This window comes from Lasiodiplodia theobromae (genome assembly GCF_012971845.1).
Source record: "Lasiodiplodia theobromae strain AM2As chromosome Unknown scaffold_3, whole genome shotgun sequence".
NCBI classification, from domain to species: domain Eukaryota; kingdom Fungi; phylum Ascomycota; class Dothideomycetes; order Botryosphaeriales; family Botryosphaeriaceae; genus Lasiodiplodia; species Lasiodiplodia theobromae.
Window position 1 is genome coordinate 512,811 of NW_023336519.1, and position 23,897 is coordinate 536,707.

The 23,897-nt window shown below is 56.2% G+C and overlaps 4 protein-coding genes across 4 annotated transcripts; 1 reads left to right on the forward strand and 3 right to left on the reverse strand.

The window, feature by feature from the left end:
- Positions 1-508: 508 nt before the first annotated feature.
- Positions 509-1,749, forward strand: LTHEOB_1116 (Lectin family integral membrane protein; the record flags this gene model as incomplete). The annotated part of the gene is made up of 4 exons (XM_035507885.1): positions 509-598; positions 653-676; positions 793-1,206; positions 1,312-1,749. 4 exons carry the CDS (start codon positions 509-511, stop codon positions 1,747-1,749), a joined length of 966 nt encoding a protein of 321 aa, XP_035367463.1.
- Positions 1,750-3,157: 1,408 nt separating this feature from the next.
- On the reverse strand, positions 3,158-7,896 carry LTHEOB_1117 (Sister chromatid cohesion and DNA repair protein; the record flags this gene model as incomplete). Its single annotated transcript, XM_035507896.1, has 13 exons — positions 3,158-3,880; positions 4,008-5,518; positions 5,567-5,953; positions 6,002-6,080; positions 6,168-6,243; positions 6,331-6,352; positions 6,467-6,516; positions 6,658-6,679; positions 6,752-7,092; positions 7,147-7,228; positions 7,298-7,344; positions 7,411-7,487; positions 7,543-7,896. The coding sequence occupies 13 exons, from the start codon at positions 7,894-7,896 to the stop codon at positions 3,158-3,160; spliced, it is 3,771 nt and encodes a 1,256-aa protein (XP_035367464.1).
- A 5,645-nt stretch (positions 7,897-13,541) lies between these two features.
- LTHEOB_1118 (Emopamil-binding protein) lies at positions 13,542-14,907 on the reverse strand (the record flags this gene model as incomplete). The annotated part of the gene is made up of 3 exons (XM_035507907.1): positions 13,542-13,686; positions 13,830-13,899; positions 14,256-14,907. 3 exons carry the CDS (start codon positions 14,905-14,907, stop codon positions 13,542-13,544), a joined length of 867 nt encoding a protein of 288 aa, XP_035367465.1.
- A 956-nt stretch (positions 14,908-15,863) lies between these two features.
- LTHEOB_1119 (Phosphatase regulatory subunit) lies at positions 15,864-18,110 on the reverse strand (the record flags this gene model as incomplete). Its single annotated transcript, XM_035507918.1, has 2 exons — positions 15,864-16,211; positions 16,281-18,110. The coding sequence occupies 2 exons, from the start codon at positions 18,108-18,110 to the stop codon at positions 15,864-15,866; spliced, it is 2,178 nt and encodes a 725-aa protein (XP_035367466.1).
- Positions 18,111-23,897: the final 5,787 nt, after the last annotated feature.

Here is a 23,897-nt window from a genome sequence, read left to right on the forward strand (position 1 = left end):
CGCGCGTGCAGCTTGCGAGCGTGTGAGTCGTGGGGTGGAAGGGCGGGATGTTCGGCGTCTGGGCGGCTTTGGTTGTTAAGTTGGGAAGCAGAAGTTTCGTCACAGCTGCAGCTTCGATGATGCTTGCCGGACGAGGACCGGGCGCTTGGCAGCGGACTCGGCGGAGAGCGGAGAGACAGGTGGGAGGGTGTGCGCGAGTCATGCGAGCCGAGCGTCCCGCTCCGCTGCCAGGTCACTTTAGGCACGAGAAGAGGCCAGACATCACGCATGAGCACCAAGCTCCACCGCCCACGCCCTCTCTCTTTACCCTTCCACACGGCCGCCTCGAAACACAAACCCCAGCGCTGCAGCGAATCAACGCCTTCTTCGCTGTGCGCAGAGGCAATCCACGATCATTATTCCCTTCGTCCTTTCCCATCCGCGCTTCAGTTCTTACATAGCTCCGTCCATAAATTCCGGCCGCTCCTTGTTCCCTTACTTTCCCGCCCATTGAGCGACCACCTCTCCAATGCTTCTCCCGTGGACCTGCCTGGCGTTGCTCGCCAGCAGCCTGGGCCTTGCCGCCGCCCAGGATGCGCCTGAGATCAAGAGCATCCCGGTACGTCTTCTGTTTCGGCACAATTGAGTGGTGGAGTAGCTGACAGCTCGACAGCTCCGCACCCACAGCTTGCAACCGGTACGTACGCCAACGCCCACCCACGCAAACAGTTCCGAAGCTCGACGACGACACGCAACGCCCATACGATTAAAGCTTTTGCTGACGCGCATTGAACTTTTTGGAAAATGCTATAGCCCTACCTGGATTCGGACATGCAAAGCCGCTGGTTCGACTTCGGCGGCGACACGGTTGTGCGGACGGACAAGTACGTCCGGCTGACGGCCGACAAAGGCTCGCGCTCGGGCTGGCTGTTCTCGCGCGTGCCGCTGACAGCGACCAACTGGGAGGTTGAATTCGAGTTCAAGATCCATGGCTCGGGCAACCTCTACGGCGACGGCATGGCGCTGTGGCTGACCAAGCAGCGCGCCCAGCAGGGCCCCGTCTTCGGCAGCGTCGACAAGTTCGAGGGCTTGGGCATTTTCTTCGATACGTACAAGAACAACAGACCCGGTGTCGTCTTCCCTTATGTTATGGCTATGCTGGGTGACGGCCAGACCAGCTACGACAAGAACACGGATGGAAAAGCGCAGGAATTGGCTGGCTGCTCTGTACGTCATATGTTCCGATTTCCCTTCTTTCGTGGGACCGAGAACGCATTGTTCAATGGGATATCCGGGGGCATGACAAAATGACTAACCAGGAAAACTAAACAGGCCCGCGGCCTCCGTAATGCCGCCATTCCCACCAAGGCTAAGCTGACGTACTTCGCCGAGAAGTCACTGAAGCTGGAGCTGCAGTACAAGTCGGAGAATGACTGGGTCGAATGCTTTTCGGTGACAGATGTTAAGATCCCGCCCGTCGCGTACCTGGGCTTCAGCGCCGAGACGGGCGAGCTCGCCGACAACCACGACCTCATCTCGCTCTCTACCAAGAACCTGTACCAGCCCAGCGCCGCCGGCGTCGATGGCCAGCCGCCCAAGGACCGCGGCCGTGCCCGCGCCCAGAAGCTCCAGGCCCAGCAGCGCAAGAAGCAGAGCGAAGGCGGCTGGGGCTGGTTCCTGTTCAAGTTCCTCCTTTTCGGCATGGTGCTGGCTGGCGCGTACGTCGGCTTCACCGCGTACAGGACGCAGAGGATGAGGTCGAGGTTTTAAGAGGACGTGAGGTGTTTGAGAGAAAGACTGGCTTTTTAGCGATGGTGGTGGTATCGAAGTATATTTGGTCATGAGTCCCGTTGGATTGCTGTGAGGAAGGGTGAGTAGCAGTTACGACTTGGGGAAGAAAAAGACGGGGAAGTATTCATGGAATCCGATTGGCACGAGGTGTAAAATGAGGGGGGCCTAAACCGGAGTTCTGCTGTCTCTTCCCGCCTCGCGGATATCTCTCTTTGAACGAAGTCCTTTTCCTTTTGATGCCCTTTTCTCCTCTTCCTTTTTGGACTTTGGTGACCGCTTACCAGCAGCATTGAGCGCGTGAAACTTGCCAGTTCTTTCGCCCGTCAGTTTGAGCAGAAATAAGTACAAAAAGTCTTTTCGAATTCATGCCGATGATCTCATGGACATGCTCCCGTGCGTATGTTGTCGAAGGGTGAAATTGATTAAATGACTTACCTCTCCCCACGGTTTCGAAGAGAGTCTTCATACTGTCGTCTTTATATCTTAAAGAGAACGCGTAGCCCCATTCTCACCAACCTTCAAAAGGGAAGAATACCGTTTCTTTCTTCTCTAGCATCCGGACTGAACCTAAGATCGGAAAGTAATCAAAGATGGGATCACACGGAGTCAGTGAAGTCGACTACGGCGAGGCAGCATGAGAGTGGAAAGAAGACAAACGTCACAGATGCATTTGCTTCTATTTTCCTTCTCCACACGCGCAACTTGCGCAAGCACATCCAAAGATAACGACTAATGGGGTTTGGACTCCAGGGTCATTGGCATAAAAAAAAAGGTCATGGCAGAGATCTAAGATCAGATTCAAATTTATGGACAATAATAGGAGGGGAAAGTTAAACAAAAGAACCCCCCTCAATACCACCTGATGTTATGTACCTACCTGCTCCCCGTCAAATTTCCAAGCAGCCAGCCAGCCCGCCAATTAGGAAGACAGACAATCCAGACCTACAGAAGAATTCATAGAAAAGGAAAACATATTAAAAGACTCCTGTATCTTCTTCTGTTGTCCCATTTGATTCGCGTTCCGCACCTATCCTACTTTTGACTCGGGCATATCTCCAGTCTCATCGCAAAACGATTCTTCCCACTACCCGACTCTCATACTACCATCGCTACTATCACCATCGTAATATGAACATAGCATAGCAAGCAAGCAAGCAAACGATCCCCATCAGGGAGAGATAAGCGTGAAGAAGAATAGAAAGGAGAGAGAGAGAAAGAAAAAGAACCCCCACGCCACCAGCCCCAGCCCCTAGCCCCATCGAAACCGCAGGTATGAGGTAAAATGACGCATAAATAAACCCCCCTCTCGCTTTGTCATGTTCACCCCAACAGTAGCAAAAGAAGCAACCCATGCCACACCCATATCCCACGTCATAGAAGCCTGCCCTTACGATCTGCCCGACCTCCTCGTTGATCGTCTTCCTCCCTCCGCCGAATCGCCCTTGGCCGGGGTGGCTTCGCCGTTCGGCTTGTCGTCCGCTGCCGCCTTGCCACCTCTCCTCGATGCCCGGGGTGTCGTGGCGACCACCTCGTCCGCCTTCTTGCTCTTCTTTCCCTTTTCCTTATCCTTGCCCTTCGCCGATTTTACCGCACTCCCACCACCACCACCTTTTGGCGTCTCCGCCGCCGCCGATTTCCTACTCGCGCCGCGCGCTCTTCTCGGCGTGGCTTTCGGCGGCGGTTGCTCTTCTTCAACTTCCTCTTCGTCCTCCTCTTCTTCCTGATCGCCCGTCGCTCCATTTTGTCCCTCGTCATCTTCATCCTCCGCCTCTTCATCAGCGACTTCTTCCTCTCCCTCACTAGGCTGGTCTACCATCTCCACATCCTCGTCTCCCTCGCCCTCACTCCCCTCCTCCTCGTCGCTTACTTCGTCCTCATCTGCATTCTCCTCGTCATCACTGCTCAGCTCCGCATAGCTACGATCACCGACGACGCGGCCGCTGCGCCTGCGCTCGCTGGCTGGAACATCTTCTCCCTTACGAGCCTTCTTCGCTTTCTTAGTTTTACCCAGCTTCGGCGCCTTGCGGACAGGAAGACCCCTGGTAGATGCGAGGGAAGCGCGGGCACGTTTCTTCTCACGAGCGGCGTCGCCTGAGGAGTCGGTTTTGCGCTGCGGAAAAGACAGGCATTAGCATTTGTTCTCTTGTCGATGTCCCCAAGTCCACTAAAAAAGCGGGCGAGAACCACATAGGGATTGGAGCATGTGGATGGACAGCAAAACAAAATTGGAATCTTACCTTCTTCGTCCTCATACTCGCCTTCACCAGGTCATCCAGCTCATCCACCAGCTCCTCAGGCACGTACTGCTTGTCCGCAATCTCTTGCGCAACTTCGTGGCCAGGCAAGTTTGCAAACACGTCGGCCGGCATGCGCGCCTTCTTCGAGAAAGCTTGAATGCTCCATCCGTGCAGTGTCTGGAATCGCTGAATCACGCCTTGCGCAAGGTCGCTCAGCACGTACAAGTTTTCGCTCTTGGCGGGCTCAATCGCGTCCTCGACCGACTTGACGCGCTGGGCGACGTGGTAGATGAGCGAGATGTTGTCCGCGTTGGCCACCGTCTTGAGGAAGAACATGACATACTGCACAAAGTCGCGCAGGTTGTCCGGCTCCGCGCTGTAGTCTGGATGGTGGGCCAGAAGGCTGAGGAACCGCGCGAAGCTGTTCTCGAACACGGGGTCCTTGGTCTTGGAGAAGGCCGACTGTCGCGCCTTGATCCAGGTCGTCGCACCGTCTTTTAGTCGTGGCTCCGGCTCAAATGCGAGGAGGAAGACGGGCGCGTAGAAGCGCCTGGGGAGCTTGTCTTGGCCGAGGTATTTCATGAGCTTCTTGACGAATCCTTCGCGCACGTTCGGGTTAGGGTCTTGAGCGACGACAGCAAGTTCGTTGAAGGCTTGACCCGACAGCAAGACGTCGAAGCGACGCTCGTGGCAGAGCTTGAGGAGAAGTTGTGCGGCAAGTAGACGTAATCTCGTTTTTTGAGCCGCAGGGCTCTCGACCTTCTTGGACAGCTCGCCGTCATTGGTAACCAGAGTCCTGAGGAGCTGGAAAACTGGAGTAGACGTCTCCTTTATGGACTCGTTTCCTGCAAGGCCGCGGAGACGGTTCACAAGTACCTTGAGTGCCCACATTTTAGCTGTGCAGTCCTCGCTTGGCTCATCTTTCCATGGAGGATTATCAGCGGGATCGACAGGTGCTGGGTTGGTAAGCAGGACTTGGTTGATGCAGATGTCGATGACCGGGTCGATCTCATCCTCAATGGTCTTTCCACCGAGGAGCATGAGTTGACTCATGGCAGCCAAACGAGCGAGATAATTGCCTTTCCCGTATTCAAAGCCTTTTGTACTCTTGCGCAGAAGATCTCGGGCATGCATTTCCTTCTTGTCCGTACTGGTTAGGATGATCTGCACGCCGTACTTGGCGGCCTTAGGTGGTGTGCCGTACTCCGCGAAATTGATCATACTTTGAATGAATTTACGCTCCGTTGGGACATCTTTCGGGAACCGTTTGGCAAACCCTGCGCAAGCTTTGAGGTCGTCAACCGCACCAGGACCGTTCGGTTTCTTCGCTGTTGGTGCTTCGTTTTCCAACGCTTTGCACATCTCTTGCACATAGCCTCGGAAAACGTCAGGGTTGCGAGAAGAAATCTCCTTGAGGACTTCGTGAGCTGTGCTCCCTAGACCCTTCTCGTCCGTCCGTGAAAATTCAATGATGGCAGGCACATGGCTTTTGTTGTACAGCAAAACGCTTGCTCGGTAAATCAGGGGTATCAAAGTGTCAAGCATAGTTGCTGTTGAACCGGTGGCATCGTCCATGCGTTTGGTGAATTCCTTGATGGCCTTGTAAACTTTTCTGTAATCGCTGTCCGGAGCGATGCAGAACCTGATGAGCTGGTAGGCCCGGCGGTCATGCATTTTCGCGAACTTCCAGAGGTCCTCCGAGGCTCTAGAGGACTCGGGCAGGGTCTTTGCATGGTAGTCGATAAGCTTTCCAAGGTGAAGTTTGGTTTCCTTCTCGCCCTTCTCCATGACACCACCGTTGTAATCTTCACACTTCTTCAGAAGCGCCTCCATGTACTTGGCCAGCATGACTTGGTTGCCTTGTTTGGCGAACAAGACAACTTTGGATCGCTGAACAAGATCCCTGATAAGGATGAGGATTCTCTCGACTCTAAGCTTGTCAGAGTCTGCTTCGGTATGCTCTGTCCTTCCGTTTGCTTGGCTGTCCTGTCCACGGGATTTGTTCTTGAGCGCCGGATAACCGAGCGGCAGAAGTTGCTCGAAAAGCACATGGTCGATGAGAACATTGACATCCTGATCATTGAGATAGAATGCGTCCAGGATGCGAGATGGGATTGGACCAAGCAGTTGAGTGGCACGCTCACTGCCTTCGGCAATTACGCCAGCGGCGACTCCCCAAACTTTGCCAAGGAGATTGGTGGCTTCGGTGCGGACTGCGGGCTTCCGGTCGCGGACTCTGTCAGCTAGATTGCTGAGGATGGACCCAGGTTCCGAAATCCCACCCCTGCTCCCGAGTTTGGACAGAATGTCGTCGAATTCGAACCTTTCAACGGTCTTAATCGCAGCTAGACGCACACGCTCGTCACCATCGACAAGCATGTCGCCCAGATATTTGAGGAGCCTTTGCTCGTCCTCAACGTCCAGACCAACGCCGCCAGCGTTAGTTGCCAGGATCCTACCAATGCTCGTAACCCAGGCCGAACGGATAACCGGGGATTTGTCGTTGCGCCTGCTCAAAAAACTTTCATAAACTTGGTGGTATCTCGAAGAAAAGGAATGAGGAGATGTCGGTGTAGTCAAAAAGTTGTAAGTTTGTAGGCGTTCCGAAGGAGAAGCAAGGCTTTGAGGAGGGTAGGCGGACGGATTGTACGATGGCGGCGGAGGAGGACCCGCTGCTCCGATTCCAGCAACCATATCTCCGAGAGTTTCAGTTGCAAGATTCCGTAGCTGAACGTCTTCCGCACCCAATTCGGCCTCCAGCTGAAGCATAATGTCTTGCAGAACCATGGGAGCGGACCGCCAAAGCTCGCGTAAAAGTCTGTGTGCCTTGCGGCTCTCTTGTAAATCCTCTTCCGTGACATGACGCGGCCGATCATCGTCAGGCTCATCCCCAATGCTGCTCTCCGTCCTGCCCCGGTGCTTGCCAGATTTATGAAGAGGGCCAACAGCTGCTGTAGTTGCGTCGACGATGACCGAGCTGAAGTACTGGCTGATCAACCGTGCCATTTTGTCCGCACAAGCATTGCAGATGTTCTTCGCCATATTGTATGCAGGCGGAGCCTCCTTCAGCAGCAGAGTCGATTGTCTCTCGTCAACTTGGGAACCTTTCTTTCCTTTGGCACCATTGCCCGTTATCGACCTTGGATCCGCGCGCAGGAATTGGGCCAGAATAACATCGACAACTTCTGGGGGAAGGCCTTGGGATTCCTCGACCAGGGTTGCTAGCACGGCCGTCATATGATGCTCAACATTTTTGCTCAGCTCTTCGCCCGACTCAGCTTTGGAAGGACCAGATAAAACATCGAAGCATATGGTGAACAAGGCGGTCATCAAAGTGCTGGACGAGGGGATGTCGGTGAGGAGGACCACACTCTTGACCTCAGCGAGCGATTTCAAGACATACAAGTGCTGGCTGTTGTAAGGGTCCGAAGGATCTGAGAGGGCGCGGAAGATGGTATTGATGAACAGCATGAAGATGTCCTAGGCACCAGACGTCAGTAGTCACAGCGCAGCTGCGTCTCGCGGCGCGTCTCACCTTCAGCTGCGACGCGGTGTAAGGCGCATCAGGCGCGCAGAGCCTAAACATGTCGACGATGCAGCAGCCAGTCCAAGCACGGACACCGCGATCTTTATGCGACAGCAGGTTCTGGGATGCCAGCTCCTTCGCGACGGGCATAAGGGCGCCGCGGTCTGCCTCCTCTTGATCCAAGCCCCGCAGCTCCTGCGACAGAGCCTGCAGGCGACGCAGAAGCTCAGCGACGGGGATGGGCTTTCCGGCGCGCCATGTCAAGGGTTGATTGAAGGCCAGGCCGGTGGATGCTTCTTGTTGCTCGTCTGCATCGTCGTGAATCTGGGTTACGGCGCTAGCGCGACTGCGCGTACCGGGCATGATGGCAGTGTCTCCAGGAGGCGGTGGGATGCGCCGAAGCGCGAGAGGGAGGTATCGAGGCGGCGCAGGCGTACGGGCGGGCGGACGCAGCTGGCGGGCGGAGGATTGGAGGGATGGGGGCGGGATGGAGAGGTGGAGAGGGGAGCGGTGGTTGCTTGCGGCGTGACGTGGTACGCGTTTGGGACGGGCTCAGACTTTCGGCGACGCGACTCGCTCGAGCTCCAGAGCTTCGAGTCCGCCGCCCGCTTCCCGCCCGACGACTGCCAAGCCCGCCTTCAGCTCGGGAACCTCGTCTCTGACGGGAACAACTCGCGCCTGCTGTCTCACCGTAGGCTACTGGTCCTCAACATGCGTTAGGAGCTTCATCCACCGCACGCTCTTCTCTTGGTTGCACGATCGCACCATGGACCACAGGAGCCGCGCTTTCCACCAGGTCAGTCCGTTTGCGCGTGAACCGAGTGTCTGTGCTGATGCCCTGCAGCTCAAGCCTCACTGTATCGCCCTCAGCCAGGCCGTGCTGCACGTAGCTGCGCGCAACGGCAACCCTAGGGATGTCGTCGATGTTTTGAGGAACCTTTATGCTGTTCTGCAAGAAGCAGCTTCCAATCCGCTCGCTCTGGACGACAAGCTTGCCGAATACGTCTTCTTCCCTCTGTCCCACGTTCTCCGGGAAAAGCAAAAATTTCCGGTAGTGGCGCTGGAGCTCACGCTGCAGTGCCTTGCAGTTCTGCTCCGCACTGGGTGGCGTGCCAAAGTTGATCCGGCCTTGTCACGTCAATTTCTCATTCTGCTACCCGTTCTAATCAGCGGTGGCGTTCAAGGTCAGAGCACGCCATCTGCAATCTCTGAAGAACTGCAAGCAGCTGGCTTCGCTTGTCTGGCAGAACTTTTCGTCACCTATGGTCAAGACGAGAAAAGCCAGAAGATTCTGACTGCAGCGGACAATGTCCCGCCCTTAGGCCATGCTATCGTTGTCATACTGGAAGGAGTGACCGACGGGCCGTCTTACGATGTGCAGCTTGCTGCAGCACATGCTTTGAGAGCTGCTTGCACTGCGCTTGAGGACAGGGAAGCCCTTGCAAGCTTTCTGCCCGGCATCGTCTCTGGACTCGCAAAAGTTCTCACGCCATCGACGAAGCAGCGCCGACCGTTCGAGCTCCTTCGTATATCCCTTGAGATATTGAATTTCCTCTTCAAGGCTGTTTTAAGTGACCAGTACACCAAGGATTTGCCGTCCAGCGATAAGGCTTCCGGCAAGCCTGACCAAAAGCTCACACAGTCCTGGCTGAAGGCCACGGCTACAAAAACGAAACAAGCTTTGGCTAGCATCATTCGCGTCCGCCAACATGATCGCACAGAAGTCCGGAAAGCTCTTCTCGATCTCTGCTTGACCGTTCTTGAGGATTGTCGCGAGTCTCTTCAGGAATGCGCAGCCATGATGATCGAGACCATGATAGTCCTATGTGGATCTGATGAGGATGGCGATATGAAATTCACTCTTAAGCAGGTCTTGACAGCTAACCGAAGATTTGCAGAGCTACTTAGGTCAAGCATACATAGTTGGGTTGTCTCACTTCCACGTGTCATGCAGAGTCCCGACGATTCAGCCAAAAGTCGACTCGTCCAGCAAATATCCACAGGCTACGAGCTTTTGGCTGAGCAAGGAGTTGATATGGATCTCGTCGATAGAACTGTGGCATCAAATCTCCGTGATGGAATTTCCGTCTCTATCGTTGATCAATCCAAGCTGAAGGAGATCGCACCGTCTTCGGAGTCAGCAGCGTCATTGGACTTGGCCATTACTACAAAAAGCCTACCGTCACTTGAATTCGCCCCTATATTCTTCGATAGTGCTGCACAACGCCAAATAATCCACGACTTTCGAGGTCTGGTTAAGCATGTCAGCACATCCAAATCAGCGCTGAATGCGGTACGAGACTTGGCCGACTCACTCCAGATTAGCAAAGGTGCTCCCCAAATCGCGAGCTTCTGGGTCGCGCTTGAGCTCCTCAAAAGCTCAAATGAGAATGAAGGGCCCATGATGGACTTCCTCGATTTTGGAGACTCGGCCATTACCCCTAGGGAGGAGCTACTGGAAGAACTGTATTCATTGTCCTTGGACGTACTCCGAGATTCATCAACGGACTATACAACAGACTGGAGACTGCAAGCATTGGCTGTGGAAACCATTGCACTTCAAGCGCGTACGCTCAAGGAGGATTTCCGAATCGAGCTTGTTGACACGCTGTATCCTATCGTCCACCTCGTAGGATCATCAGTACCACAGCTTCGCAACCATGCCATCACTTGTCTCAACATGATCGCCGCTTCGTGTGGCTATGGAGATGTCGGAAGCTTGATTGTTGAGAACGTCGATTACCTCGTGAACGCTGTGGCTTTGAAGCTCAACACGTTCGACATTTCTCCGCAAGCACCGCAAGTATTATTGATGATGATTAAGCTCTCCGGCCCGTCTCTTCTACCTTATCTGGATGACCTGGTGGGAAGCGTTTTCGCGGCACTGGAATCCTTTCACGGTTACCCTAAGCTAGTGGAACTGCTCTTCTCGGTCCTAAAAGGCATCGCAGAAGAGGGTGTCAAGACACCGCAGCTTGCGATCACGGAGGGCGAAGACACGTCGAAAACCAAACAACCTAAGACTCTAACCACCATTGACGACATCGTTGCTATGCTCAAAGATATTCAAACCCGAGAAGCAAAGCAAGATGACCCCGAGGACATTACCGAAATCACCCCCCAGATGCCATGGAAAGATCTCAACAAAAAGAATCCCTTAATATCCGAAATCGACGATGATGATATCGACAAAGACAACGAAGATCCCGATGCCACCGCAGAGAACGGCGACGACGAAGACGAACAACCCCCGGCAGCGCCGGATCCTCCTCCACCAGCACCGAAGACCTACAGCCTGCTCCTCCAGATCTCGCAGCTGACACAACACTACCTCACCGCCTCATCTCCCACCCTCCGCACCTCTCTCCTCGACCTTCTCCGCACAACCTTTCCTGCTCTCGCCTGCCACGAGAACTCCTTCCTCCCGCTCATCAACACCCTCTGGCCCGTGCTCGTCCCCCGCTTGGAAGACACGGAGGCGTACGTCGTCTCCGGCGCGGTGGACGTCATGGCCGAGATGTGCAGGCTCGCTGGTGACTTCATGCGCGGACGCATCGAGGGTGCGTGGCCAACGCTGATCGCGCTATACCGCAATGGCGGCAACAGCAGCAATAGCGTGAAAAACTCGGCGTCCTCGTTCAGACAGGGAGGCACTGGATCGTCGTCGCTGCTGCTCGAGCCTAGTGGAAACGCTGCGGGCAGGGGCACCAGCAGTGGTACTGCTGCGGAGCTCCAGCCTTACTACACCACCGCACCTACGCGCATCATCCGCGCTGCGTTGGTCGAGCTGTTCACGGCAATTGTGCAGACGGTGCAGATTGGAGATGAGGCGTTCGAGGAGGTGCTGGAGTTGCTGGTGCCTGTTCTGGTCGAAAAGGAGGAGGTGAGGCGGGTGTTTGAGGGCAGGAATGGGGATGCGGTGTGGCTGGCTGTGCTGAGATTGGAAGCTGGAAGGAAAGATGGTAGGGCGAGAAAGTCAACGGTGGAGAGGGTGGGAAGAGAGCGACCGGGGAGTGAGTTTGTGAGAGTTGGTAATGAAGTAGATGTAGGTGCGTAGACTGCGGGAGATGGAGTTGATGTTGAATGCGAGCGAGGTTCCGATCAAATGACAAGCGGAAAAGAATGATATTGCTGCCTTGGAGAGGTGTATGTGTAATAGTAGCCTTCAGTTTCAGAGAATCGATGTCTCCCATTATCTTGGCATATTGATGAGTTTGGTGTCTACAGTCCTGTCAAAGAAAGAGACTATGAGTGGCATTTACCGCGCAAGCAGTGGGAGTCTCTTGAAGGTGGCATCTTGGTTTAGGTTGATTGCGCATGCAACAATCAACCCCTAGCCGCACCAAACGGTGTCGAAAAATTGAGACTTTATACTATCGGACTCTAGAGCTTTGAGGGAGCAGACAGGAGGCCAAATATAGCAGATGCAATGCTCATGCGACAAGCAGGCGAGATTATGTCATAAGCATCTGATCGGAACTTCTTCTATGTGCAGACACATGGAAAGAAGCAGTTCAGGCACCACGTGAATATTTCCTATCGCATCTCCAAAGGTCTTCTGATTAGTGGCCTGGTAGACATGCATTGGATCTTAAAAAGCATCTACAGGTGCCGGTATGCACTGGCGAAGTACGGTCTTCTGAGTTATTTACCAAAAATATTCAGGATCGGCAGTCAACAAAGCGAAAGATCATACTTGCATGTGCTCATTGAAATCACAAGCGACTGTGTTTGGTTCCCCCCGTCGGAATTTTGACAGCGTAGAGATCAACAGTTCTTAGAGGACAGCGGACTTTATCGGAGATGGTAATGATGCGCTTCATCCTCAGTTATGCATGCTGGGGCGTTGCATCGTCAGACAATGAACGCTTAGATGAAAGCCTAGCTTTGATTCGGGTTATCATTATGCTGTGAAGTTAGAGAGAATTTCTCCGGTAGAAATCTCAATAAAAGAAAAAATACAAAGCCAAGCCTTTAAATATTGAGCGAGTATGGGTTTAGGTTGTACGTCCCTTTAAAGACTTATCGATCAATCGTGTTTAAGTTACGATTGATTCAGCTTCGCGAACGCCTTTTCTATATGAGATTGCCTAGTATATTGGGTAAAGGAGGGAGGAAAAACTATTAATACGCTGTTCTACTCCCAACATCCCTATTCAGCTTATACTGCATCAGTAGGGATATGGTGTGCCTACGTTAGTGGCTGATTTAACTGCTTCTCCTCGCTAATCCACATCGCATTCATTCATGGGGGCTTATCCTTAGTATTAGTGTACAGCATGTCCGTTCAAACCTAAAGAATTCAAGTAACCGATATTAGTGGGGCTTAATAAGTGCCTCTTAGCAAGTCAAGTATGAGACTGCGCTTTACGGACTACGAATTTAAGGGTATCTGTGCAATCTTTACCTGGCCCGTATAAACTCGTTTGATGAATTGAATACCTCGCATCGCCTAATAAGAGACGTCATCTGCCCTTTCCTTTTACTAAGCAGTTGTTATAACATACGTCGTCCCTCTTATCTTGCTCTAACCACTTCAAGACATTTCAAGATAACGTTGCGGTCATGATCTTCTCTATGTCCTGATAACACCGAACTTTACGAGATCTGGATTATGGCGCGCTTGGCGTTTCTTCTCTGCATGTAGTTGAGTAGGTCATGTCTACATGAATATTCTACATTTGTTCAGAGTTGACGCCTTTCAGATGGCAAAGTGGAGCCGCACAGACCGGTGTGAAACCATATAATGGAGTACGCTGCTGATAATGCTCACGGACCAGGGCTCGGATCAGATGATATAGGCCTTCATAATCAACGCGGACCACAGAGGTAATTAAGCTTGAAGCGAGATCTTGGAAAACTGATTGCTGCAGAGGTAATAGTTCAAGAATTTATCTAATTGTGTGGTGAGACCGAAATCGGAAGATGTTGTTCAGTCCCTTCTCACTAGTGCGTGGTAATATTACAGTGATTGGTCGTCAAGATAAGCAGTCTCGCTCGGGAAAACCTTAATCTGCCTTCTTTTCAAGGTAGCTTATGACGTTGACAACCTCCTTCTGTGACAGGGAACTAGTGATACCCTGGTAGGCCTCATACATGATCCACAGCGGGAGCCAGACCCACAGTGTATTGAAGAAGAATAGGTAGACCCACCTGTCAAACTCGCATGTCAGCCAGGAACCGCAAATACACCGGCGAAAAGCCGCCAAGCCACAAAGACCTGAAAAGTCTTTTGACAGCGATGTGTACTCGCTGACCGCGGACCAAGAACGATGAAGGAAGGAAGCTTCACTTACTTGAACATAAAATTCGAAGTATCCAGATTCGTGGAGCCGGAGAGCCATTCAGGTGCAAAAGTCATGAAACCTAGATTCACCACCCACGTCAGCCGTGCATGTTCGCACCAAGACGCCATGCATGCCACATCATGCAAGTCATGACCCCCCAAGCATTCTCCACAATTCTCCGAGAACCCCAATTGGCTTTCTCGAAATTCTGGAACCAAACAGGAGAACCATTCTTATCTTTCGTCTCTTTCACATGCTGCGTATCCCCACCAGGCCTCCTTTTCAAGAAAGACGCCCACTCTCGAGCCATTAACCACCACTTCCACCACCATCACCACCAAAACCGCAACCCAGGAACACCCGCCCAATAAGGATGAAAAGCGGAGGGGAAGAAACAAGGGGAAAAGAAGAAAAGGAAGAAAAAGATTCACTCACCCCCATACAGCTCTCCCGTCGCCAGCACGATCATCCAAAACCACTTGCGGCCTTCCATCCCCTGTCTCCCGGCATACCACTCGCCCCTCCGCACCATCTCCGCGCACCACAGCGCCATCGGCCCGGCCACGAAGACGGTCAGCAGCTCGATGCTGATGACCGTGAGGTCCGCGCCGCCCCAGCGGCGGTCCGCCTTGGCGTACTCCTGCCACAGCTTGCTGAACGGGCCCGTCCCGTACGCCGCGCCGAACAGCGTGTCGTTCCGTCCCAAGAAATACACGTCCGGCGGCGTGAGTATGAGGAAGTTGGTCGGGCTGGGCGCGGGCGTGAGGCTCGGGTTTGCGGCAGCGGTGCCGGCGGCGGCCGCGGCGGCTGCGACGGAGTAGGGCGATAAGGGCGCGGGAGTGGGCGGCGGGATCCAATGCACGCAGAAGCAGTTCCAGAGGAAGGAGCCTTCGAATACGAAGTGGATCAGCGCGTCGAACAGGTGCCAGACGAAGAGGATGCGGGCTTTGGCTCCGCTGCTGCGCGGCAGCAGCCGCAGCGACAGCCCGTAGGCCGTCGCCAACACCGCGATGGTGCCCAGCAGTGAGAGGACGGTGGTGAGGTCGATCTGCAGCGTCGACGCTGGAGCCGGAGTCGAGGTTGCCATGGTGGTGAACGTGGAACCAATGGGGAGGGTGAGCGTTGCGAGGCGGGATTCGGCAGACGTCGAGTTGACGCGTGCGACGCGGGCGTGTCGGGGGTGCGAGCTCTCCCCTCCCGCGCTTGTGACCAGGCCGATCATCAGTAAGTTCAGAGCTAGTTTTGTTATTTAGTTTGCCGAAAGGTCACCAGTTGCTCAAAGTTGTATTCCAATGTTTTTTCGATTTTTCGAATGCCTTTTCTACTCATGTCGTATTTTCCCAGCGTAACACCCTGCCCAACACCAGAGATCCGTCCTTTAAACCCATCCCATAAAATCAATCTCATCGACTGCTGCCAAACGATCGCTTAATGCCGCTGATAGTCCGCCATCTCATCGAACAGAAAGAGGGGAGAAAAGCGCCCTCGGTGGAATCGAAAGTCAAAACAAAAAGCAAGATCGACCAAGACGCAACTTTTTGAACCCATGGATCCACCTCCAAACCAAAAAACACATTGAGAGCATACCAACCCATGTTGCACCAGTTGAGCAAGGAGCTCAAGGTTACTCAGGCGAAGCCAGGTACTTGCAGCCTGTCTATTAAGAAGTAATGGAAATAATCGGAAACCAAACCATACCCATAAAACGCCTTTGTGTGCAGAAGACCGTCCCAATTGGAATGCTGTGCGGAAGGAAAAGAAAAAAAAACGCAATTTCCAGAATGCATGCACAGGCAGTAAAACAAGGATAAGAATGCGATGTTCCACAGCAGTGTCACCGTCGTCGTAATCGAGAATGAGCCGCCATCGCGATTCGCGCCTCAAAGGAAGAGCACTTGGACTTTCGGTTTCACCACGCGCAGCTAAGCGGTGGGTCCGCCATCCATCCAGCGTGGCGCTCAAGAAAGGTCGTAGCAGCGTGATCGTGGCCGAAAGAAATTCGTAAGTTCGCCCTCAAAAAGCCGACACCCGTCACTGTAGTTGCTAACCGAGTATCGCCTTGGGAGTGTGCGTCTCAAAAGAGATGCCTCCATGCATGTTGTACGGATAGCCGAAAGAAACAGGAGGAGTGGTGCGGTCGCCAAAATCGGACCCTGTCACAGGTCCGGGTGACGCCGACCTAGATAAAAAAGGGCTCGCGGCGCGAGCCGGAAGCTTGTGGTCCATGGCGCCGTCCATCGACGACGGCGCTTCCTTTGGGGGACTGGGGCTGTTTGATCCAGATCCTAGGGGACTGGACGTGCTTCCGTCGGATTCGATGTCGCGAGCTCCGTCGGAAGAGACGACCGCCTTGGGACTAGAGACCTGGGGAGAGCCTCTTCCGGATCCGAACTGCACAGGTTGTCAGCGTCCCTGGTTCAATTGGCCAGCCGGGATGGTGGTAGGTGCGGGAGGACGTACGAAACAGTATTTCTGGATTAGTTCGTTGTACTCTGCCGACTTCAAATCCGGCTTCTCCGATGACAGCTGGTCCGGTCGTGGCGAGGTCGACTTGTTAGCCGAGGGGGCCTCGCCCTGAAGGCTGAAGTAATCGCCGGCCCTTGGCTTGTTACTTCTCTTGATGCCGCTGCGATCGCCGAGAGCGGTCTGCGCGCTGGACAACGCCTGAGACAGCGAGGTCGAGAAGTCGTAACGGGTGGAGAACGCTTGCTGACTCGCGGACGGCTTGGAGTTAGGCTGGTCGGGGAACAGGTTGGCCTTCGATGGCTTGTTCTTGCTCTTCAGCCTAATTGGAGGCTGCAGGCTATCGCTCGAATTCGAGTTGCGCGAACCGAAAGTGTACCTGGACTCGAAGTTGTTGCCGAAATCGTCGTCGAGAGGAATGGGCATGGACCGCGGTCGGGCCGCGGGTGGGGAATGCCTGCTACGTGGTATCGCACCAAGGGTGCCAGCAGATCCCTGCTTGCCCCTCGTGTTCTTCGGCAGAGACTTTTTGATGAAGTCGATCTGGAAGTTCATCGAGTTATTGTTATCCCAGTATTCGGCACCGTTCACCGTATAGCGCACACAGAGCAGCATCGTCTTCGACTCGAGGTTGGCAAGGTCGGCCAACTTGATGTTGAAGACAAAGCGGTCGCATCCGTCGTGGGCCTGCTTGCGACGCACATCGTCACTGTATTCGGCACCGACCTCTGAGGTGGTCTTCCAGTAATCCAGGGTAAAGCGGGCCACCACTGCTTTGTGGAACGCAAGGTTCGCAACAGCAACCGTGCCCACGAGGGTGGAACTATCAGGCGACAAAGCGATCTTCTCAACGCGCACAGGCAGGGTTTTCCGCTCGAAAGTGTCCCGGGGGAAGTTGGCCAATCGCAGCTCCCATTCGACCCGCGAACGGCGAGACGAGGCGTAGCCGTTGCCATCGTCGTATCCGAACGGATACTCGGACTCGCTGTCGTACGTCTCGACAGGCGATGAACCAGCACTGACAGCAATGGGGCGGTCGACCTGCAGGAAGTGGCGGACCTGTTCGATGTCGTCGTTGAAGTGCACGGCCTTGGAGAAGGAGGGAGTGCCCGGCATGCTCGACGGCCGGCGACGATTCCGGGAGGAGGGCCGAAGGGCCGGCTTCACTAGCTCTCCCGATTTCTTGCGGAGAAGCGGGGGCTTCATCGTCAGGCCCTCATCCTCCTCGCTCTCGTCTGATGTTTGGATGGGGGAGCTTGCAAGGTTAGGGGGGGCCCGCTTGGAGAGCTGTATTTCGCTCGAGGACCTAGAATGCGAGATCTTCCGAGCCTCCGGCGTGAGAGCCGGCCTGGTCGGGCCGTTGGGCGGCACTGACTCGCGAGGGGCCGAGGCGGTGCCAGCAACATGTCTCTCAGGGGAGTGGCCGCGCTTGACTTCGATGCTCTGCAGGGCCTCCTGCAGCTCGGCTATTTTTCCAGAATGGCGGCCCCGGTCCTCATCGTCGGAGTTCTGCACAGAGTCTGGGGGAGTGGACTCAGCACCTACGGGTATCAACAGCTTCATCGAGGGCAGCTTGGCGTGGTGGGCACTACCATTTGTGTGTGTCACCGACACCTGGGATCCATCCTGGGGAGACTGCGATATTGACGGTGTGCGGCGGTGCTTGCTCAAGTACGACGCAGAAGAGTGGGGAAGGACCGGCCGGTGAGCCGCACTGGTCGACTGCGGGCTCAAGCACCCCTCGCTGTATGAATGGTTGCGGCTGAGAATAGGGCTGTTGGTTTTGGAGGAGGCAGGAGACCGCTGGGAGGGCGGCGTGTAAGGCATCCGGACGGCTTGACGGTGGTGGTGTTGGGCGAGGGTGTTACGTTGAGGGCGGTTAGGGTCGACAGGGCATTAGAAGAAGCAAGCGCGAGCAAGTATTACGCACTGGGGGCGTCAGCAGAGATGCAATGCGTGGTGTTGGGGAGGCGCGGCAGGCGGGCGGGCTGGTGGTTTTGATGCCGGGGCCGGGCAGGGAAGACGACTCACAGAATGATAGTGGCAAGCGACGGATGCAGGACGCTCACCGAGGACAGGGACGTGCCGGACGGCGGAGGGGGAGGAGAAGTGTCGGGGCGACGGTGGGAGGTTAAGCAGGAAAGCGAAGCCGGAGGTTCCGTGCTGTCTGTACGCTCCTGCTGATGGCGTAATGCGAGGCAGCCGTGGACTGATAAGCGGGCCACACAGGAAGGGCTCTCGCGGGTGCAAGCTGGGTTGGGGGTGCCACAGCCTGATTATTATGGGGAAGCAGCTGGATCCCGGGGAGGCGTGGTGAGGAGCAGGACTGAGGAGGCGCTGCGGGTGTTGAGGGCGCGGCGGAGGGTTATTGGGGCGGCGTTGGATGGAGATATCCCTCCCACACTCTAAATTCTGTACCGCCGCGCGGGCGAATGAAATGGCGCGCTTGGCTTGCAGGCGGTGGTGCGCTCGAACGAGGGCGATCCCAACCGACTCGAGCAAGGATCCGGGGGCCGGCGTTAAAGCGAGCGTTGAAGGATTTGCTGCAGATCGGGGTACAGCAGTGCTACGATCAGTGACAAAGCCGGCCAGACCTTTGTTCAGCAAGCCGGCCGCCGTGCTCGCGGCCGCGGCCGCAACCAGGGCTAGTCGGACCAGCGCGCCTCGCACATGGCCGTGGCAGCCGCCTGGCAGCACGCCGTCTTCGCCGTGTGTCGCGATCCCTCCCCGCCGCCGTCGCACCAGCCTGGCTGCACGACTCGCGCCCTTCCTCTGCCACAGTGTCGGCGGGTGGGCCTTCGCGCAGCGCCTAGGACAGCAGCCGCCGCCCACGGTCCGCTGTTGTTCTTGCTTGCGCGCTCGCGCTCAGGCCGCAAAGGGCGCTGGCCGCCAAAGGGCCTCTGCATTGACATCATCGCGGTTTTTCGCCAGCGCCAGCCTCCGCGTCTCCACGTTCCCCAGCGCGCTTTGAAAAATGCTGCGCTGTGCTGTTCCGCCGCCCGCTGGTCGAGCTGCCGCAAGCAGCGCGCTTCCCAGGCGGCAGCGCGGAACGAGGCGCAAGCCGGCCGGCGCTGGGCACATCGAGCTCAGCGGCATCGCGGCAACAGGGTGCCGCAAAATGCGCATTCCTGTGCTTTCTCATCCTGACATCGGCCCACCGCGCTCGAAGCGGCGCGCGGCGCACGGCTGGGATGTCCGTGCGTCCCCCAGCAAGCGAGCCGGTCTCGTTCCATTGCGCTGCCCTCTTCCAAGGCCGCTACACGCCTGGCAGCCCTCAACCCGGCGTCGGCCGCCCGCAGCAGCAAGGCAGGGAGCCAGTGCCGGCCTCCAATGCGCGTCCCCCTCGCGGCCCCTTACCCCTCCAGGCACTGGCTCTGGCTCCCCTCTGACGCGCCGCCGCGAGCCATGGCTGCGTGTGCGCCACGCCGCCCGTCAGCACCGCCCCAGTCGCCGTCCCGGTCCCAGCACGCCGCAACCACACGTCCACGGTTGGCACTCGGACACTGATCGCATGTTTGTCACCTCTCGCCAGTCTGGCATCTCCACCGCGCACGTCGACAGTGGGGCGCCACACGTTTACAGCCGCCCCCGCAAGACCCTCCAGAAGAGCAAAAAAGCGCTGCGGGTCACGACAAATCTGAAGCAGATGATGTACTTGCGACGCGCCCGCTGACTCGGCTCGCCTGCGCTGCCAATGGTCGCCGCGCTGCCGGGTGGGCGGCACCCATTGCGAGACACCAAAACATCATCAAAGCTTTCATCAATCGATCGATGCAAATTGTCCTGTCGAGCGATGTTGTTTGCACACCGTACATGGCTCCGCTCCGCCTCTGATCTTTTATGCTGTCCCGCGCAGGGCTGGCGGGACGCAGAACCCTTGGCTCGCTGCTGACAGCCGCAATCGCTTGCTTTTCTTCACCGACCCTTTCCTCCTTGCATCCACGCAACACCAGACCCCCACCACTCAACGTCAAACTTCTACGGACGATCACGCAGGAGCCGCGATCTCCTCCCCCTATCCCACCAGATGAGGCATGAAGACGGCCCACCGGCTCCATCGCGCAGCGCGAGCGTAAGGAGAAGCTTCGCCGCCGGCCAGGCGTCCTGGAGGAGATTTGCAGCGAGAGCAGGGCTGTGATTGGGCGCGCGAGCAGTTCGCCGCATTGCAATCCCGGACCCGAGCGCTGTAGCACGAGCCTGCTAACGGTTCCCGGCCGCCTAAAATAACAAGCTACAGCGTGTTCAGTGGCGCTTGCGGCAATGTGGTAGCACCGCCCGCTGGCAGCCTCCGAGTCGGGCAAGCAGGGATTCACCGCGCCAGCAGCAGCAACAGCCAGCTCGACGCGTCGCGCGGCTGAGAGGGTGTTTCTCGCAGCGGAACGCACACGCCGCGGGTTCAGGCCGCGGACGGGCGTGCGGCCACGCGTGTCCAGCGATCGAGTACCCCGGATCCATCGCAGGGCGCGGTGGCAGCGGTGCATGTCTGCAGGAGCGGAGCCAGCAGAAGTCAAAATAATCTGCTGGCAGAAAGGGCTGCCGCTGACTCGGGGCTCACCGCCCGGCAGGGAAGACGCGTCGAGGTCTGCCGATCTCCCATGGCGGCGATCCGCCGTGCCGGGCCTGCGTCAGCGCTGAATAAGGCAACTGTTGGCCGGCGGCAGCTCAACCGATATCAGCGCAGAGCGCTATGGCGCCGCCATCGACGGCCTGCCGGCTTGCGGGCAAGGGGTGACTGCGCCTGCAGACGAACAATCTCCGTTGCACCGCGCGAGGCTCGCCGACCGCGCGCTTATCAGGGGTGCGGTGGGCTCGCCGGCTCCTTATCGCTGGATACGGGCGCGCGCGCGGCACCGAGCCTGCAGGTTGGAAGGGCCCTCCGGTCAGGCTTGGCTTTCCCGTTACGTGCGACTCCACAGAGCCGCGGAGATGGTGCCAAGGTCAGCGCGCGACGTCTGCAGCGGGCTGCCAATGGCGGGCGTGGTGTCGCAACTTGCGAAACGGGGCCATCGAGGCGGTCTGCCACTGCTGACGACATGGCTGTGCAGAGGATGTCGGGAAAATCATCAGAGACCTCCACTTAGCATGCCGTTTCGGGCCTTCTCGCCCAGCATTCACTCCAGTCTCCAACAAAACTCCCCACCTCCAGCGCTGCGCGGAATTGCCCCCTGTCGCCTGCTTGTCCGGGGAGACGCGGCCCGACTGGGGTGGATCTCGCACACAACACCACGTCCGGCATTGTATCTATTCCGACTTCCATGTGCGGCGTTGCAATAAGCCCTCCCGCCACATTCTCGCTACCGCAGCCGACATCGCTGTGTGTTCGCGTCTGTCTTGTGTGACCGTGTCCACCACACAATTTCATCAGCGATGTTCGCGGGGGCTCGCACAGGCGCGCGAAAACCCTGCGACACTCTAGACCCGGCCAGGCAGGCTCAGCCGCCGCGGTGGAAATTGCTCACCAAGCAGCAGCACGCAAGCAGTGAGCCGTACGAGCTTGATCTCACTGCTGGAATGCTGTCCTGTCAGCAGCCTCACGTTTTCGCTGTGGTGGTCGTCATACGAAAGTTTCTTTTCACGAGTCGGCAAGCTGCAGAAAATATGCACACACGCTTTCTCGTTGCTTCTGGTCGGCCACCGCTTCTTGGGAGCCTAGCAGGCCAAGCTTTTGCTCACTCTCGTTCCCCGCCAGGCGCCGGCCTCGTTGTCTCGTATTGTCCAATCTCCCGGCACATCCGCAAATCTCATCGCACTAAAGCGGATTTGCATCGTCGATGACGGCTGTAGCACGCGCCGCAACCGAGCTCGCCGCCAACCAAGGCGTAAGCGAGCCAACAAGGCGTTGTTTCCAAACTGCGGCGACTTTTGTTGCAGATCAAGAGCCCAGCGACGCTAGTCATCCGGCCCTCCAGCCCGAGCCGTGCTTCGAAACATGATTACGACTCCAACATGGCCCTATCACCATCATGCACCTCCAAAGGCTCGGGAAGCCACCGCGCGTTGCACGCTGAGTATAGCTGAGTGTAGCTTTGGACCCGCGCGCTTGGGCGGCAATCTTACCAGCAGCATACAGCAGCGAGAGCACAACAGCAAACCTTATTCTCAGCGGGTTTTCGAAGGTTCCTGAGCTGCCCGCGTATGATGCGTAGAATCTTCTCCATGGACCAAGCTCTCCGTAACGCCAACGGTCGCGCATCACGACGGGTACTGAATCAATAACGTCGGGTGCGCTGCGTTGAAGCGGTGGAACGTGCCATATACTGCACATGCTTCTGCTACCCGAGAGCGGTTACTACAGCGATCTTGATTAGCTCAATTTACGCCAGGACCGTTCCTCTACCACTGCTGCGAGGCTTTCTAGCTCTAGCCTACCATCTAAGCTCTTTAGCAAACGACTGGCTTTGCCGAGATGGTAGGTGTTGGTTTGCTGAAAATGCGGGGAAGCTTGCCGTTTCACAGCATGCGCACGTCTGAGGCGAGGCTGAGCACGGCCACACCACTACCACCACCACCTCCTCCTCCATCTGCAACAGCATCCCAGTTCACCGGTATACCACCAAATGACCGCCTTACCGCCCTTGGCTGTCACGCTCGCGCTTACGGTAAACCTGCTTTTCGAAGGAATGATTCGCACGTGTAGCTCACCGCCAGTCAAAAGTAGCAGGGCGGACGGAGAAGGGAGCGAAAGACGGTATAGAAACCGATCCTAATAGCCAGATCTGGAACCCCGATCGCCTTCACCGCCCGTAAGATTGCATGGTTCCTTATACCGTAGGAGCGCCGACCGGCACACACAGTATCCCAGGCTGCTGCCGGCACCCTTGGTGTCCTCACTGCTGCAGATGCTCTTGAGCCATTCGCCATTCACGTCGTCAAGCCAAGCTTTGTGGACATTGCTGCAGTGTTATTTGCGCCTGCAAAACCAGCACGAGCATCAGCATCTCCTCGGCAGCTTATCCTGCGTTGCCTGGCACGCGGCTCCATCGTCGCAGCCAGTAACGGGCGTCTCCGCCCACGTGAGCACGTTGATTTTGCGGAGAAGCCTGTTGCTCGCCATGCAGTGTACTGCTTTGGCTGCAGATGCTTACTGCGCCATGCACTCTGACTGTGCTGTGCTGCCACGTCCGCTCTCACTACAGATACTACAACAACATCAACACAACTAGATTCACTAAACACACAGAGCGGGGCCGTCATGAGGACTTGCACCCACGTGGTGTAGAACGGATTCGGCAGTAGCCACGAAGACACTAAGCCACCGCTATCTTTCGGCCCCAACGATAGAGGCTGCATGGTATATTTCCACCTGACAACAGCCGCTTTGACCGGTAACGACCCCGACGGCAAAGTCCACGTTGGTCGCTTGGCCGCCTTATCCTACTGTCCGACGGGCTCGAAGAACGGCCGAATCACAACGTCGAAATTCATCACGATTCACGGCCTACATAGTCACGAGAGCAGTCATTGTTTTCTGTCCGGTTGCGCGAATACAGGGCGGTTCTCTCACCTTCGAAGCTCTGATCATTCTCCACTGTGCACAGCCCACGAGATACCTCACTCGGTCTTTTCTCGTAGTAAACACGCCTTGGGCCATTCAGGAGGAGGCACGCCACGACG